Source organism: Myiozetetes cayanensis, unplaced genomic scaffold (assembly GCF_022539395.1).
Source record: "Myiozetetes cayanensis isolate MyiCay16 unplaced genomic scaffold, myiCay2020 scf12, whole genome shotgun sequence".
NCBI classification, from domain to species: Eukaryota; Metazoa; Chordata; class Aves; order Passeriformes; family Tyrannidae; genus Myiozetetes; species Myiozetetes cayanensis.
In genome coordinates this window covers 12,534,250-12,549,522 of record NW_026086826.1, presented here as the reverse complement: position 1 = coordinate 12,549,522, position 15,273 = coordinate 12,534,250, and the positions used below count along the sequence as shown (strand labels likewise).

The 15,273-nt window shown below is 41.9% G+C and overlaps 1 protein-coding gene across 2 annotated transcripts in view; it reads right to left on the bottom strand.

Annotated features, from left to right (window-relative positions):
- Positions 1–15,273, bottom strand: part of PDE4B (phosphodiesterase 4B) — a 197,659-nt gene that overhangs the window by 156,415 nt on the left and 25,971 nt on the right. The window contains exon 3 of one of the 2 annotated variants that reach the window (XM_050307439.1): positions 14,545–14,780. In XM_050307439.1, the coding sequence (XP_050163396.1) occupies positions 14,545–14,780 (236 nt within the window). Of the gene's footprint in view, positions 1–14,544; positions 14,781–15,273 lie in introns of those variants that run through there. The other variant, XM_050307441.1, reaches the window with a different exon arrangement.

The following is a 15,273-nucleotide window of genomic DNA, read 5'->3' as shown; positions in this document are numbered from 1 at the left end:
AAAATTCATCACCACCAGCTCCACATCAATCCCTTCCCTCCAGCATTCTGCCTGCACCTTCCAAACTGAAAACCGGTGGATCCTTCGCGTGTGAGAATAAAGTCAAGGAATTCCCCAGCCTGTGCAACCTGCTTCATTCCGGGGCTTTAATAAAAGGTCTTCATTGAGAATTAGTTTTCCCTGAGCCGCAGGAGCTCCACCCAGGACGTGCTTATTGGCTCGGGATTATTTTGACAACTGGACTCTATTCTGCCCTGTCTTGCGTGAGGAGTGTGTGGGATCCTCGGGACATTTTAATACCCTGACATTGGTCCTGGGCATCACCCGGCGCATCCCGGAAGAGACCTCTGGGATGGCAGCGCTGGCTCCGGGAGAGGTGTGAGCAGCACTAGGAGCAGACAGGATAAAAGGTCTAGTAGGGAAAAAAAGAGGCAGGGAATGGTATTCTGTAGGAACAAAGCATGCAAGAATCCATGAACACTGCTGGAGCAGCGTGTTCCACTGTCCTGGGATCTACACACAGCCAAAGGGCAAAATCTCTGCCAAAACCCCAAAGGATGGGAGACTTGATGTAAGTTAATTCAAATTAATTTAAGCATTATATCATCTTAAATTAACAAAAAAATATTTAAAAAAAAACCCCACACTATTTTTTTTTCTGGACAAACACCATGAAAGCAACTTCTGCACTTGCAAGGCTAAAAAAAACAACATCAAGGTAAGGAAGTTAAAGACAAGATTTGATGCTGATGTTAAGAACATAATAAATACTGCAAGGAGGGGCAGAGCATCTTTTTAACTGGTCAAAGGTATGTCACCTTAAAGGCAAATACAATAAACCTTTTTAAAGGAGGAGGAGACAGGGAAGAGCAAACCCAGCTGGCCCGTGGCCCAAGATCTGATTGCACAGTACAGGCATCAATTACACAACAAATCCCTACCAGTCTAGTCCCTGTCCATTCCAGTGGTTTTTCACCCAAATATCCTCAAACAATTTACAAAATCATCAGCATGCTTTCCTCAGCTTCAGAGGCTTGTAAGAGAGAGCTTCCCTGTAACAGAGCCTATAGAGGGCCCTGCAATATTCACCATTCACATTTATTCAAAACTAAAAGAAAGAAAGAAACAAACAAAGAGCCTGAGCCTAACCTGAGGACACTGGAAATGCAGTGTGATTTATTACTGAGAGGTTCAGGCAGTAGCAGAACAGGAATATTTAATGCTTTAGGAATTATGATGTGTTAGACTGTGAACTGTTACTCGACTGCACTGACAGGCAGTGAGAGACAAAGGGAAGCTTGAGAGCTTTGCTGAATGAGAAACAAAATCCACACAAATGCTTCCAATCTGGAATTTGACACAGAAAAAAAAAAATTAACTTCCTAACTCACCAGGAAGCAAATGGGATATTGAAGGGGTTTTGTGAGACTATATCTCATATTAGAGAACCAGTAAATCCATGCCTTTTCCTAAAGCTATTCAAACGGCAAGAGAAGAAAGGGAAATCACCTTTTGAAAGCAATACAAGATGCTGTACAAGGGCATGCTGCTCACACTGAGTGGGTGCTGTCCTTCCCTGAATTCAGAGACGGTGCAGAACAGTGTCCATTAAGGGAGCGCTTCCCATCATTTGGACATCCATAAATTAACAATGAGCTCTCAGCCCCACAGCCTGGAGAAGGTCCTGTGGTAACCCGGGCAAAGAAATGCAAGACTAAGCTAATGAGAAGGGAAAAGGAGACTGTGGGGGAAGCAGAGCTCCACTCCCTTGGGAAAGCATAAAGAATGGAAATACAAAGTGCCACTCGTTGCTTCAGGTGCCTCTCTAATCTGAGAGCACTTTGAAGGCTCACCATGAACACAGGATATTTCTTCTTCAAGGTTCAAACACCTTCCAGGTTGGTGTTCCAACCACCACCCTTTATGTTGCCAATCTGTGTTGTTACACACACAGAGGACTCTGCAGCCAACATCTGTAAAGTCTCCACTGATTTGTAGCACTGGAATCCTGGCAAGGCACGCGGCTTTACTCCAGGATAAGCCAAGAAGAGGTGAGAACAAGAACATCCCAAGAGCCTTGAGTTAACTGGCATGAAAGCTTGGTATCTGAAAAAATCTGGTAATAATTCTGAAAAGTGAATTTTGCTGTATTTGCTGACCAACAGCAGAAATGGCAGACAGAGCGTGGAGGGTACCAGAGCCCTGGAAAGATTCATAGAATCCCAGATGGCTTTGGGTTGGAAAGGACCTTAAAGCCCAGCCTGTTCCACCCCCTGCCATGGGCAGGGACACCTTCCACTAGCCCTGGTAGCTCCAAACCACATCCAACCTGGTCTTGGACGCTCCCAGAGATAGGGCAGCCACAGCTTCTCTGGGCAACCTGTGCCAGAACCTCACCACTCTCACAGCCAAGAATACCTTCCCAATATCCCATCTGACCCTGCCCTCTGGCAGTTTGAATCCATTCCCCCTTGTCCTGTCCCTCCAGGCCCTTGTAAATAGCCTCTCACTGACCAGCAATCCCAAGTCCTTCTCCAGGGCTGCTTCACCTGTCCATCTCCAAGCCTGCATCGATCCCAGGGGTGCAAGGACAAGGTTACTGACGTTGCCCTGATACACAAATGAAATGGTCAACAGGCATCTCACTCTTTCCTGAACTTCTGTAACACTCCAGTAACCCACTGTAATGCAATAATTTGTTTATCAATACAGATTATTGCCTGCAATAGATCAGTAGTTCAAGAGTAACAATTTCATCGCATCACCAAAGGGACCAGCAATACAAAGGAAAAGTTGAGGAGAGGGAAAAGATGATAGAAAGGAAGTGCCTGCCAGCACTGGCAGGAAAATGAGACTGCTTGGAAGAACAAGGACAACTAAGGAAACTTCCAAAAGTTAACTTGGGTGAGGTTTCACACACACTTCTTACCTCCCTGAAGTGTCTAGAACTGCAGAAAGTTTTAATATATTTCATTAAAATAACTGATGGAGGTGGTAAACAACCTTTTCAAGTGTGCAACTCCTCATCAAATCTGATCTTCAGCATGTTGGGAGCAATTGCTAAGCAACGAGAATCCATACCTTTCCTTTACAGTAGCACCATTAGTTACCTGGTTTTAAGTTGTAATGCCAAGAGAAATTAGAATGCCAGGGAAGAGGGAACTCTGAGTGTCCTACATGCTTCAGTAGGAAAGGAAAAGCTCTTCGTTGACTTTTCACAGCACTTTCAGTTGGTGGCAGAGTAATTGGACAATTGTTCCTCACAGTACACTCTTCTAGAAGCACATTTAGATAAAAGCACTTAGGAAGCTCCCCTCTATTATTTAGGCAATTGTTCCATCCAGCCACATTAGCAAGGCATCCCAAAAAGATAACACTAAACTGACAGTAAATTAATGAGGAAAATTATTTCAAGGGATAGCCATTTGCTGGTGCTACTTTTATTTCTTTTTCCAAGGAAGGAAACCCAAGGGAAACATATTTTTAATCAAGTACAGAGTCTCCTTTTCAGGAATCCTGGCTTTCAGTATTTCCTCTTGAAAAGCAAAAATAAAGATCTTCATCAAACTTTCAAACAATTTGAAAATTAAGATTATTACATTTGACAATTATTATAAAATATAACACCTAGATTCCCTCTGCATATTGTTAATTTTTCAAGCAATTTACTGTCATCTGACAAGTGGCCCTGAAGAAACAGGGTCTGTTCCTTTGTGCCTGTTAGTCCTGGAAAGACTTTGATGGTCCCTCATCCATGTCAGTGTTTGTTTGGCTTAAGTCAGGCACAGGATTGTAAAGGTCACTTGGGAGAGATGGACACCTTTAATTATAGTTGAGGATGTGCAAGGGAAGGATTCAGTCTCTTAGAAGCCAATATTTTTCTTTTAGACTATAATTTAAACTTATTTGATGTGAAAAAAAGAACACAATTAAGCCAGCAACATGCTGGAATTTCACAGCACTGTCCTTACTTAACATGGATTTCTGCCAGGCAGAAGATGGGTTGGGAAAGGATCTGTGATGGACACCCAGGAGAGAAATTCTAGAAGCCAATTAACTCCATTAGCTCAAAGAGACATGAACATGATCCTAAAGAAGAGGCAGTGAAATCACTGCTCCTCTCCAGTGGGTCACCTGAAGCACATTTCCATTAGGGAATACGAGGGTTGGTCAGAGTAGGAGTGGCCATGCAGGACACCAGGAATGGGAACTGGGTCACTGAAGCAAGTGTTGAGTTTAGGGGAACAGAGGAGTTGAGGAATGTCTGCTTTTGTGAAAGGGCAGAAGAACATGATTTTGAGGAAAAGGGGAAAAGGAAACCAAGTAAGAGAGAAAAAAGCTAGGAATTGACAATTTTCTCATGGACTAAACCAATGTGACTGGACAAAGCACAGGAAATCAGAAGGTAGAACAGAGATTCAAGAACATGGGAATAGTCATTTGTACTGGAAAAGAACTCGGTTACAAAGACAGCAGCAGAGGAGAGAATAAATTTGCAGTGGAAATGTCACAGGACCGACATGGATGTGATCTCTGGTTCAATGCCTAAGGCAGAAGATGTAATTGCCAAGATGAGCCAGCACTGGGAATAAATAAGAGCAACCCAGGGAATGGGAGACAGGCAAAGATGTGAGGGGGGAGCAGGGAATCAAACAACACAGAAATGTCTAGAGCAAGACAAAAAAATACCTCAGTGAACTGGAAGCTGTAAAAAGGGAAGCAGCCAGGAAAACAGATGCCAAGGAATGGTGCTTTAATATGAAAACAGAAGTCACTGTGGATTAAAATGTAAGGATAGGGAATGACAGGCAAGGCTTTAAGTCAGAGCAATGGCTGGTAAGAAAGAGCTGAGAAGGTGGAAGTGATGAGAAAAGGAGAGTTGGATGCAGCATTGCTAAAACATGGAGGAGATTCCAAGAAAATAAACAGCAGCTGTACAGGCAGTCCTGTACAGAAGGATGTGTTTGTGGCAGAGAACTTAAATCTTCACAGTGATGGAATAGCTTTCTAGACACAACAGAAGTGGAGGAAAGGGGAAAAAAAGGGTGAGGACCACAAGCTGAAGAGACAGACACAGGAGAAAACCATACAAAATGTACTCCCTGCCTTCTTGATTTCCTTTCCATCACAACCAAGAGACACATCATGTCCATCCCACCAGTGAGTGCTACTAATTCCATGAGGGGCAGAGTCAGTGTTAGTTAATCCTACCCCATCCCAGTCCCATTTTCACTTTTAGCTCCCTCAGAGTAGCAGCAAATCTGCTGTTGACTTCAACATAGACCTATGATTGGCATTTTAAACCATCATCTCAAACTATGAGGCATTAAATTAGTAATTTAACCTGAATAATAAGAATTCACCATTGTAATTGGAGATGCTTCTGATCAGCCACATCCTTCTACAAGGCAGTAAAGGAAAGCCACAAGACAGCATGGAGATCAACCTTCCAAAACACACAGTACAAACCCAGGGCTTAAATGGAACAGCAAAGAAACATGATCTGAAGCTGTGAAGAGATGCTGATGTTGTTGCCTAGGGAAGCTGTGGCTGCCCCATCCCTGAAAGTGTCCAAGGCCAAGTTGGACAGGGCTTAGAGCAACTGGGCTAGTGGAAGGTGTCCCTGCCCATGGCAGGGGGTGGAACGGGATGAGCTTTAAGGTCCCTTCCAACCCAAACCAATCTGTGACTCTATGACCTTACCCACCCCTATGAGCTCAGCAGAGGTTGGACAGGACTCACTCTAAATAAAAGCCACCTTTTGAGCTCTTCCCATTCCATAGCATCCAGCTGCCCTTCCTCAGGCTATTCCTCATTCAATAAGCAGTTTGTATATTAATTTCTGGTTTAACAACCAGTACTTGCAGCCTTTGTATATGTTTCCATAAGTTTTTAGCTCTTTAAAGCATTCACTACCTCTAACAAGACCAAGAAACTCCAGAATACTTTCAAGATTAGTCACAAAAAACGAATTCCATCTTTAGGAAAGACACCTTGAGAGCTTTGAGTGGTTGGATGCTCATCTGTTCACACTGACTTTGTCATCTACGTCAACCAGGTCACTGCACTGTTTGAGCAGAGCCCTACAAGGTGTTCTCTGTCACAGGAAAAGTATTTGCATTCAGAGCACGCATGAAAGAGTCTGTAATAACAGTAAACCTGGTGCCTTTCACCTGCTGCTTAGTCCTAAACTGAATTTGGTACAGTTTTTCCATAGTAAATCACACCACACACACGAAAAGATGGATCTGGCTTCCTTGCACTTTTTAGTACTTAAGCAAAAAAAAAAGAGGGTATAAATTCTTACCATGCTACTTTTTCTTATACTGTTACCTCTTAGTAGATATATCTGAGAAAATAAAATATCTCACTTATGCTTTTTATATTTTATATATTTAAATTTATATTTCTATCATTTATATATTTACAAATTATAAAATTATATAAGCCAAAGAGGCATGATGTAAGATGGGAATTTGCTTAGCAACTTTGATTGTACTTGATTTATTCTCAGAGAACATTTAAATGCCTTCTATATTATCCATAGTGAGTAATCACATATGTCAGACCAATCTGTATTACTTGTGATTATTTTCTCATTTCCCAGCTATAGATTAATATTTTACAAATTAATTCAATAAGCCAATTTATTCTTCACAGGCAGAGACCTCCAGGGTGACTCCTGAGAAAAGAGAAGCCAATGGAAAAAAGTGCTAAAATTTCACCCATCCTGCTGAGAAAAGGCTTTATGTTCCTACAGAGATGTGGTATGAAGGAATCTCTAAAAATATATTGGTCTGGACAGGCTGGCTCAGCTCTCTCCAGGCTGTTGTTTGATTTGTCAGTGTTATTTATTCATTTTACTCACTTCTGTGACTGTGATCAGCAGCAGGTGCACCTGCCTCTGCCATGAATTTGCCTGTGACTAAACACCTCATCTCCCATGAGTCACCTGCTCTTGACAGCCAGGATTGTGACTTTGCTCAGTAGATCACAGAATCACAAAATATGCTGAGCTGGAAGGGACCCACAAGGATCAACGAGTCCAACCCTCAGCCCTGCACAGGCCCATCCCCAAGAGTCACACCAGGTGTCCCAGAGGATCATCCAAACACTCCTTGAGCTCTGACAGAGCAATGTTCTCACTGCTGCCCAATAATCCTGCAGAACCAATTCAAGCTCCCACTTTGCCAGGTCATTTTTGCATCCTGCCACACACTCCCGTGAGAAGCTGCATTTTGGGTAGTTTGGCAGCACCCCCACTCACACAGGCAGTGGAAAGGGGACAAAAAGGAATGCTTAGCCTTGGACTGCCCTCCTCTTCCTTTCGACAAGAAGATTTAAATCATTTTCATGAGCCCCATATTTCTCTGATATTGGTCTCACCTGCAGTGGCTGAGCAAGAACAGAGAACTCCACATTAATCTAAGTCTACTTAGGTTTTCATTTTACTCTTGTTCTTCCAGCCTCTTAGTTCTGCAGCAGTTGACTGACAAAACAGTTTGCACACCAGTTATTTGGATTTCTTTGTGTTTCAGACCAACTACACCTCATCATCTCTCTCAGATTAAACAGTATCATGTTCACAAGGTGCATTTCTTTATAGTTATTTTTCCCTAAGGAAAACCCTGACACAGACAGGTAAAGCTCACTCCATCTCCTGTTCAACAGCAGGGCTGGAACCTCCAGCTTTACCAGGTGCCTCAGGTTTTGGTGCTGGGAAAGAACAGAAAATGCAGTTCCTCAATTGTCGGGATTCCCACACAGCTTTGTCCATTACGGCTTAATTAAAGGAGTAAATTCCCAGCCAAAAATCCTAGAAAGCAGCTCACTGCCAGTGCCAATAAAAACGGGGTCAGAGAGGAGGTGGCTGTGGCCAAGTTTATAAGAAGTCTCATGTTTTTCTTCATGGAAAGAGTGTCCAGCAATGGGTAACGAGCCCATGGAGCAGCAGTCAGGGTGAGAACGCGACCAAGGCCAACAGCAGAGGACAACAACATGTTATTGTTCCCCTAATTCATCCCAGTGACACTCTCAGTGTTAGCAGGGTCTGTGCTCAAAGGACCCAGGAGGGAATTGCTACAAAATGGAAGTTTAAAAATATTCCAGAAGGTCTCGACGTAGCTACTGAAAATACATAAGAGAAAGTCTAAAGGCACCTGACCCCCCCAGTGCCTGGTGCATCCAGACCATGAGTAATCTGGTAAACTGAGTCAGTAGTTTGGTTACAAGTATATAGAAATGTGATTTCTATATCTAAGTGGATTTGGATGCATTTTTCCAGGGAAATCACAGAATTGTTAGGGTCAGAAAAGACCTTTAAGATCACCAAGCCTAATCATCAACCAGTACCACCACCATGTTCACCTCCTCAGGTGCCACACCTACATGGTTTTAACACCTCCAGGGATGAGGACTCCACCCCTGCCCTGGGCAGCCTGTGTCAGGGCTGGACAACCCTTTCCATAAAAAAATTTCCCTAATATCCAACTTAAACCTCCCCTGGTGCAACCTGAGGCCTTTTCCTCTTGTCCTGTCACTTGTTACTCTGGAGGAATGAGACCAAATACTGAACAAAAACTTATTTAATCACGGACTGGTTTGGGTTGGGAAGGACTTTAAAGCTCTTTCAGTTCCACCCCCTGCCATGGGCAGGGACCCTTCCACTATCCCAGGTTGCTCAAAGCCCCATCCAACCTGGCCTTGAACACTTCCAGGCATGGAATGTCATGGATCAGCTGGAGCTCTCCAGGTAACACAACAAACTGTGTCAGATCTTGCCTTTCAAATGAAGTTATCATTAGTCAGAAGCTTAAAAGAAAATCATGTCAAATTATTGTCTGATTCAGCTTTTCCATCAACTGTATTTCCATAATCTTCATTTATTTTATATTCTTGTGAGGATGAAGTTTGAACATAATATTTCAGAAGCTTCTTTGTCTTTTGCTGATTAACAGTGATTCATTTCTTTCTATTCCACATACATTTCAAGCTGTCTTGTTGCATTCTGCATTGAGGTACATAATTATAATTTAATCATGAAAAGCCTTTTTTGTGTGCCTACAGCTACCTCTGTTTTGAAGACTCGCATCTCCAGGCAAACCTTGCAGCACTAAACTTCAGAATTATCCTCAATAAAATTACTGGGCTCACCTTGCAATTCACACCAAAGGGGATGTTATAATTTTGACTAAAATAAGTGCAAATGAATTAAAGGGTAATATTGCAGCAACAAAATATAAATTGTGTACAAAAAGACACTTATCAAATAATGATAATTTTAATTCAAAACCCGTGACTAATCCAGCATTATGTTTCTTGTTAAAATTCCTCTGTACCAACTACATCCCATACAAATCATAGTTATTTTATTTAGACCTTCAAGAAAACAGGAAAATAAAAAAAATGTGCCAACTGAGAAGATCCGAGAGCTTCAAAAACTGATGGCAACAGACAATGTCTAAACATAGGCAGACAAAACACTTATTTGGGTATTTTTGGCTGAGAAAATAACTCCAGGGCTAAGTCAGACATGCACAGATTCTCTCTGCAGCAGCTCCTTTTTGGACAGGCTGGCATTTGTACTGACCATCACACAATGGGCGAGCACCGACCTCTGGATGCTTGGGTTGCCCACTATTTTTTCCCAATAGAAAGGATTCCTGGGATTTATGTTAATAAACAGATCTCCAGGATTTGTTGTATAATATCAGATGGTGTTGGGGGTCCACTAGTGACCCCCCAAACCAGAGCCAGGGGAGCAGCTCCCTGGGGGTGCCAGCACCATCACGGTTTAGTTGGATTTCTTTGACTGATCCTCATCAGGAAGAACCAGCATCCCAAAAAGTCAGCAAGGATGGGATGTTCTCTAGTGGGAACATGTTATTAAGGGAGAAAATAGCAATACTTTAGAAAAGATATTTCTCTAAATTACCTATTGGCATTTCCTCTGCCACATCTTTGGGAGGTATTAAAATGACTGGCAACAATGACAACAAACTCAAGGAATTTTCCTTTCCCACCTTGGTGAGCTCAAGCAGATTTAAGCCTCAGTGACCATCTTTGTGTAACTTTTATGATCCACCTGCAGACAACGTAGGAACAACCTCCCAACAGAGTATTTTCAGTTTTTCAGGGATTATCTCGAGGGATCCCCAGCACCTCAAGCTCCCACCAAATCCAGTGTCCAGCACTAGGAGTAAGCCATCCCTAAATGGACCAAGTAATATTTTCACCATCCCTAAAAGGACCAGGTAATATTTTTACCTACTAAAACCATAAAAAAAAAATCACTGAGAAAGAAAAATCCTTTAGGGCTGTTTCCAGACCTCTTGAAAGACACCTTTTATACTGGTAGTTCAAATCACAGCAGTCTGATTTTCAAAACAAAGATCCCATATACATTTCCCATCATAATGTATATTATTTTAATTATGCACAGCATAATTAAAACCTTTTTTCCCCATAGAATAAATGAGATGTTCTGATGAGCAGAGCTGACCTCCTTTTCCAAGGTAAGGAAATGCCCCACAGAAATGTGGTGCAGGCTTTTGAAATCCAGGAAGTGTGTTCAATCAGAATAATTGATCCTGCTTCATTACCATGAAAACTGATGGGATTTATGGAAATAATTACCATTTTGACGCAGGTGATGTCCAGAGGTCCCTTCCAACTTCAACTATTCTGTGTTTTAAATAATTTTAAACATTGGTATAAAAACCAAAAATGTGGGATTAAATATTTTTTCCTCCTAGTTTTTATTTTTCACATCATATGGGAAGCCAGCTCATCTATTTTTTTTTTCCTATTCCAAGCTTTCAGGATATTCCTTCAGTTCTTCTCTAGTTGAATTTACAATTATGTAAGAAATAAGATTTCAACCTATTTCACAGGGTGCTATCCCAGAGTCTGAAACAACATCTAAAAAACAAAACAACATTAAAAAAAAAAGCCCCATACTTCTCCAAAGCATCATGTCCTTCTGAACTCCTGGCATTCACCCTACCATTCCTGTTAAAGCTTCCTATTATCCCAAATATTTCCTTTAATCCCACCGGATTTACAGGTTTCAAATATGTAAAGGAATATTTGGGCAAATTACCTTCCTCTCGGGTTTACCAGCAATAATAATTTTATCATCCTTTTAATTCTCCATGCAAATCTCCACCAATTTATCATTCTAACTTTCCTTATCTCCCCCTCAATTAATTCCCATCTTATCTATCCCTCAATTAATTCCCATCTTATCTATCCCTCAATTAATTACCAACAGCTTCCCAGGGACTACGAGCGGGCTCTGGCTGAACTCAGCATTTTTGCTGAAGGTTTCAGTTGCCCAAAATTGCAGTGAATTTTGGTTTTCTTTAGTTTCTGATGTTGCATTTAATTTGCTGCCCACGACCACCATCTGGAGAGCAAGGAGCAGAACTGCAGGAGCAGAGACAGGAGCAGATTTGCCACTCAATACACTCAGCCCTCGTCATAATCCACTTGTGCACCTGAAAAACCCACTCCAGGAAGCTTTTGAGGTGGGTGTGGAGAAAATTAATCCTTTAATGTTTTCCTCTTAAATTCTGATCACCAACCTGCCCAATAAAATTCTTTCAGAAGAAACAAGGCACAGACCCCCTCACTGATAAATGGCAAATTCACGGTCACACAAACACGTATTTAATAAAGCATTTAATACCATGGTCTAAATATTTAACAGAATCTCTAAGCTTTGAAAAGCTCCACTATTTAATAGTAACTATATCAGCTCTTCACATAACTCTTAAAGCCTTTATTTCCTTATGCTTTGGGACACATCACAGAACTTATTTCTGTTTCAACAGAGAAACTTGCTGCAAAACTGTCAAAATATCTCCACACACCTGAATAAAATGTGTGGAAAGAGTGGAAATGAGCCTCCAGCTCTCAAACCCATCCCAGGAGCTAGGAAGCATCAAAAAAGTAGGGAAGAGAACTATTTTGGATGTTCTAAGTGTAGCTACGAATATATTCTTCACACCCTCTCTCTTCACTCTTGCCTGGATTTCTTATCACAAAGCTTTAGTTATAAAATATAGAGCAGGATGGTGGAAAACATTTTAACAAGTTTTATAAAAATATTCACAAAATTTGGGCAAAAGAAGCTTATAAGCCTTCTCCATTCAGATTGTCAAACTGCACATCTATTGGACTTCTATCCCACATGCAGGATCTTGCTCCTGCATGGCAACACTGGTTTTCAGCTCCAATTATTTCCTGCTCAGTGATATCACTTTATATTTATCCACACTGAAATTTTCCTTTATTGCCCACTCACTGAGTCCTCTTAATGCTCATCTCATTCCAAAGCTGTTCCAAGGCAACCACAAATACAGGGATTATACAAATTTAACCTGTGTCTGGGGTGTACTTCATGCAGAACTGAGCCATGGTGTAGAAACCTAAAGAGTTTGGGGACCAGATCCTGCTCCAAAAACATCTCAGTCATGAGGAAGGACCTTCTCACTCTCTGCAACTCCCTGACAGGAGGGTGGAGCCAGGTGGGAGTCAGGCTCTGCTCCCAGGAGCAAGGGGCAGGATGAGAGGCAATGGCCTCAAACTGTGCCAGGGGAGGTTTAAGTTGGTTATTAGGGAAAATTTCTTCATGGAAAGTGTTGTCCAGTCCTGGCACAGCTGTCCAGGGCAGTGGTGGGGTCACCATCCCTGGAGGGGTCAAAAAACATGTGGATGTGGCACTTGGGGACGTGGGTTAGTGATGGTGCTGATTAACAGTTGGACTTGATGATATTAAAGGTCTTTTCCAACCTTAACAATTCTATGATTCTATGACTCTGCTCCTTGAGAGTCTGGTCAGGCCCCAAATAACTGGGAATTGTGTAGGGAAGGAACTGCCTGGTATGGGTAGAGATCAGTACTAAGCTAGGGAAAAGCCCTCAATGACTAGAACTTAAACAGAAAATGGGAAAGTTCAGCCCAGTTTCCTGCCCAGTTGTAAGAGCAGCCAATCTCACTGGGCAGAGTGGTGAGGGGGATGCAAACACAGAATATGTGGCTTCATATCTTCCTTATACTGTGGTGGCCCAAACTGCCCCAATATTCCAGGTGAGGCCCTGGTGGAACAGCTCTGCATCACACACTGACCAGCAACTCCCATTCCCTCCAGTAAAGCGGGATTTTTACAGTGAAGAAATACCAAGAACCTGAGAATGTGTTATCAGGGGTTTCTCTGGGACTGGAGCACTCGCAGTTCAAGGACAGATCCTCACCCATCGAATCTGCTGTACCGAAAAAGAGGAGCAGCAACGCCCCCTTGTGTTCCAAGGAAATTAATGATAAATCCATTGCAATTCTCTGCATTTCTCCTAAATCAGGGACTAAAGTGTATTCAAAGACCAGAATTAACTTATTCTTCCAATCCCACCTTGTAAACAGGCTCTCAATGGCCTCGCCGTCAGGATTGCAAATTGCTGCACCCACACACAAGGGGACACTTGGACAATGCTCCCAAAGGTAAACCAACCCTTTTATCATCAGAATTCACAATCCATCTAAAATTAGACAATGTTAAATTCATCACAGCAATTAAGCACAAAACCTGAGCAAAAGCTCCTGCTAATTCCTCCCTGATTTCTGTATCTCAGCTATTCAAGTGCAGAGTTTATAAATCCTATTTTCAATAGGAACATTCTTTTTAAAGGACAAATGAATTTGGGATGTCCTCTGTAATTGTTCAAACGCAAACTGAAAAGTGCTGAGCTTAACAGAAGCTAAAACCAGATTCCAAGTTGGGAATAATGATGTGAACATGTCTTGCAATCAGAAAACAAAACTGAGAGTGGAGCATTTATAAACTAGAATCTAAAGCTCACTTGAAACCTGAAGTTGAAAGTACAGGTTGTAAGGTTGCATTAATGTCATTTCAACATTTGTATGACAAGCAGGACAGCCAATCCTATTTTGCCATTAAATCCATCCTTGCAATTCCAACACATGGACACTCAGGGCTTTACCTCCTCTCCTGACTCCAGATTAATTTCCTTTTTTTTGGCACTTAACACCAGTTCCTATTTAAGAACTCACCTCTTAGCAAGCCCCTTTTAATCAGCTCTCTGGTGGTTTCTTTGGGACTTATCTTGAGCTTAACATTAGATTCAAAAGGGGTTTTTTCAAGCCTTTTTTCTAACACGTGGACAGGAAATAGCCAGAGTTAAAGCCTTTTCCCTCAATCTGTTGTGGAAGAGTCCACCACCATCCTGAACTCTTGTGTGGGTGGAAAATCAGTAACACAAATACTCTGGTCGAGACCAGAATTTATGACACAAAAGTTTCACGAGGGATTTTAACAGAAGTAGAATTCCAAAGAAAAGGCAATACTTTGGAACTTACATGGATGACAAACCAACTGATAGAGTTCAACAGTACTGATTAACACAGATAATTATCTATCCTAAAAAAAATAAGGAAAAAAGCCAACTCCAAAGCAAAGAAAAAAAATTTGAAAAAGGCAATAAACCCACAATTACATGAGATTTACAACAAGGAAAAATAACTTACCAGTCTTGATAAGTGGTGATTGCAATACTTGGAGGTGTCAACAAAGGCAGAGTTGTTGGTCTACAGACAATGTCTCTGTCAGGTGTCCTGGCCTTCTCTGTCTGTCTCTGGGACAATGGTGGTAACTGCAAATTACCAGAGCAGCATCTTCTCCCTCTCCACAGGTCGATGCCCAGAGCGTGGGTGGAAGTGCTGTAGGACTTACTCAGCCCACACTCCAGGTAATCCAGAGCGTTCTGCAGAGACAGAGAAGCCACTGAAGTTCTGCAAGCAAATGTTTTCCTCCATGAAGATAAAACACATTCAATTTTTCTTCAATTGTTCTTCTGAAGGCTTGGAAGAGTCTGAGAGCGCTGCGTTATTTTATCAAGTTAGGAGTGCACTTGAAAATTCATGTAGAACTTGTCTAAACTAAATACAACATTTAATTCTGATGTAATTAAACACTTCCCCTTCAGAGAAAAGAACTCTGCCCTATGTCTGACATTGCTGGTAGAAATAGTCTCAAAAAAAGGTTTTGATCAACTGAAGCAGTTTTTCCTCTTCTAGTTTGTGCAGGTTTTTATTTGAAAGCATCCCCATGATCACAGAGCTGGCTGTCAGCCTCCTCAAATGCAGCCAGAAGTTCTCCCACAGCAGAACAGAGCTGCAAGAGGGTTGTCAGTTTTGGTCTCACCCAGAGAATTTAGCTCCTCAAATATATCTGTCCAATATAAACGAGGCTATTCC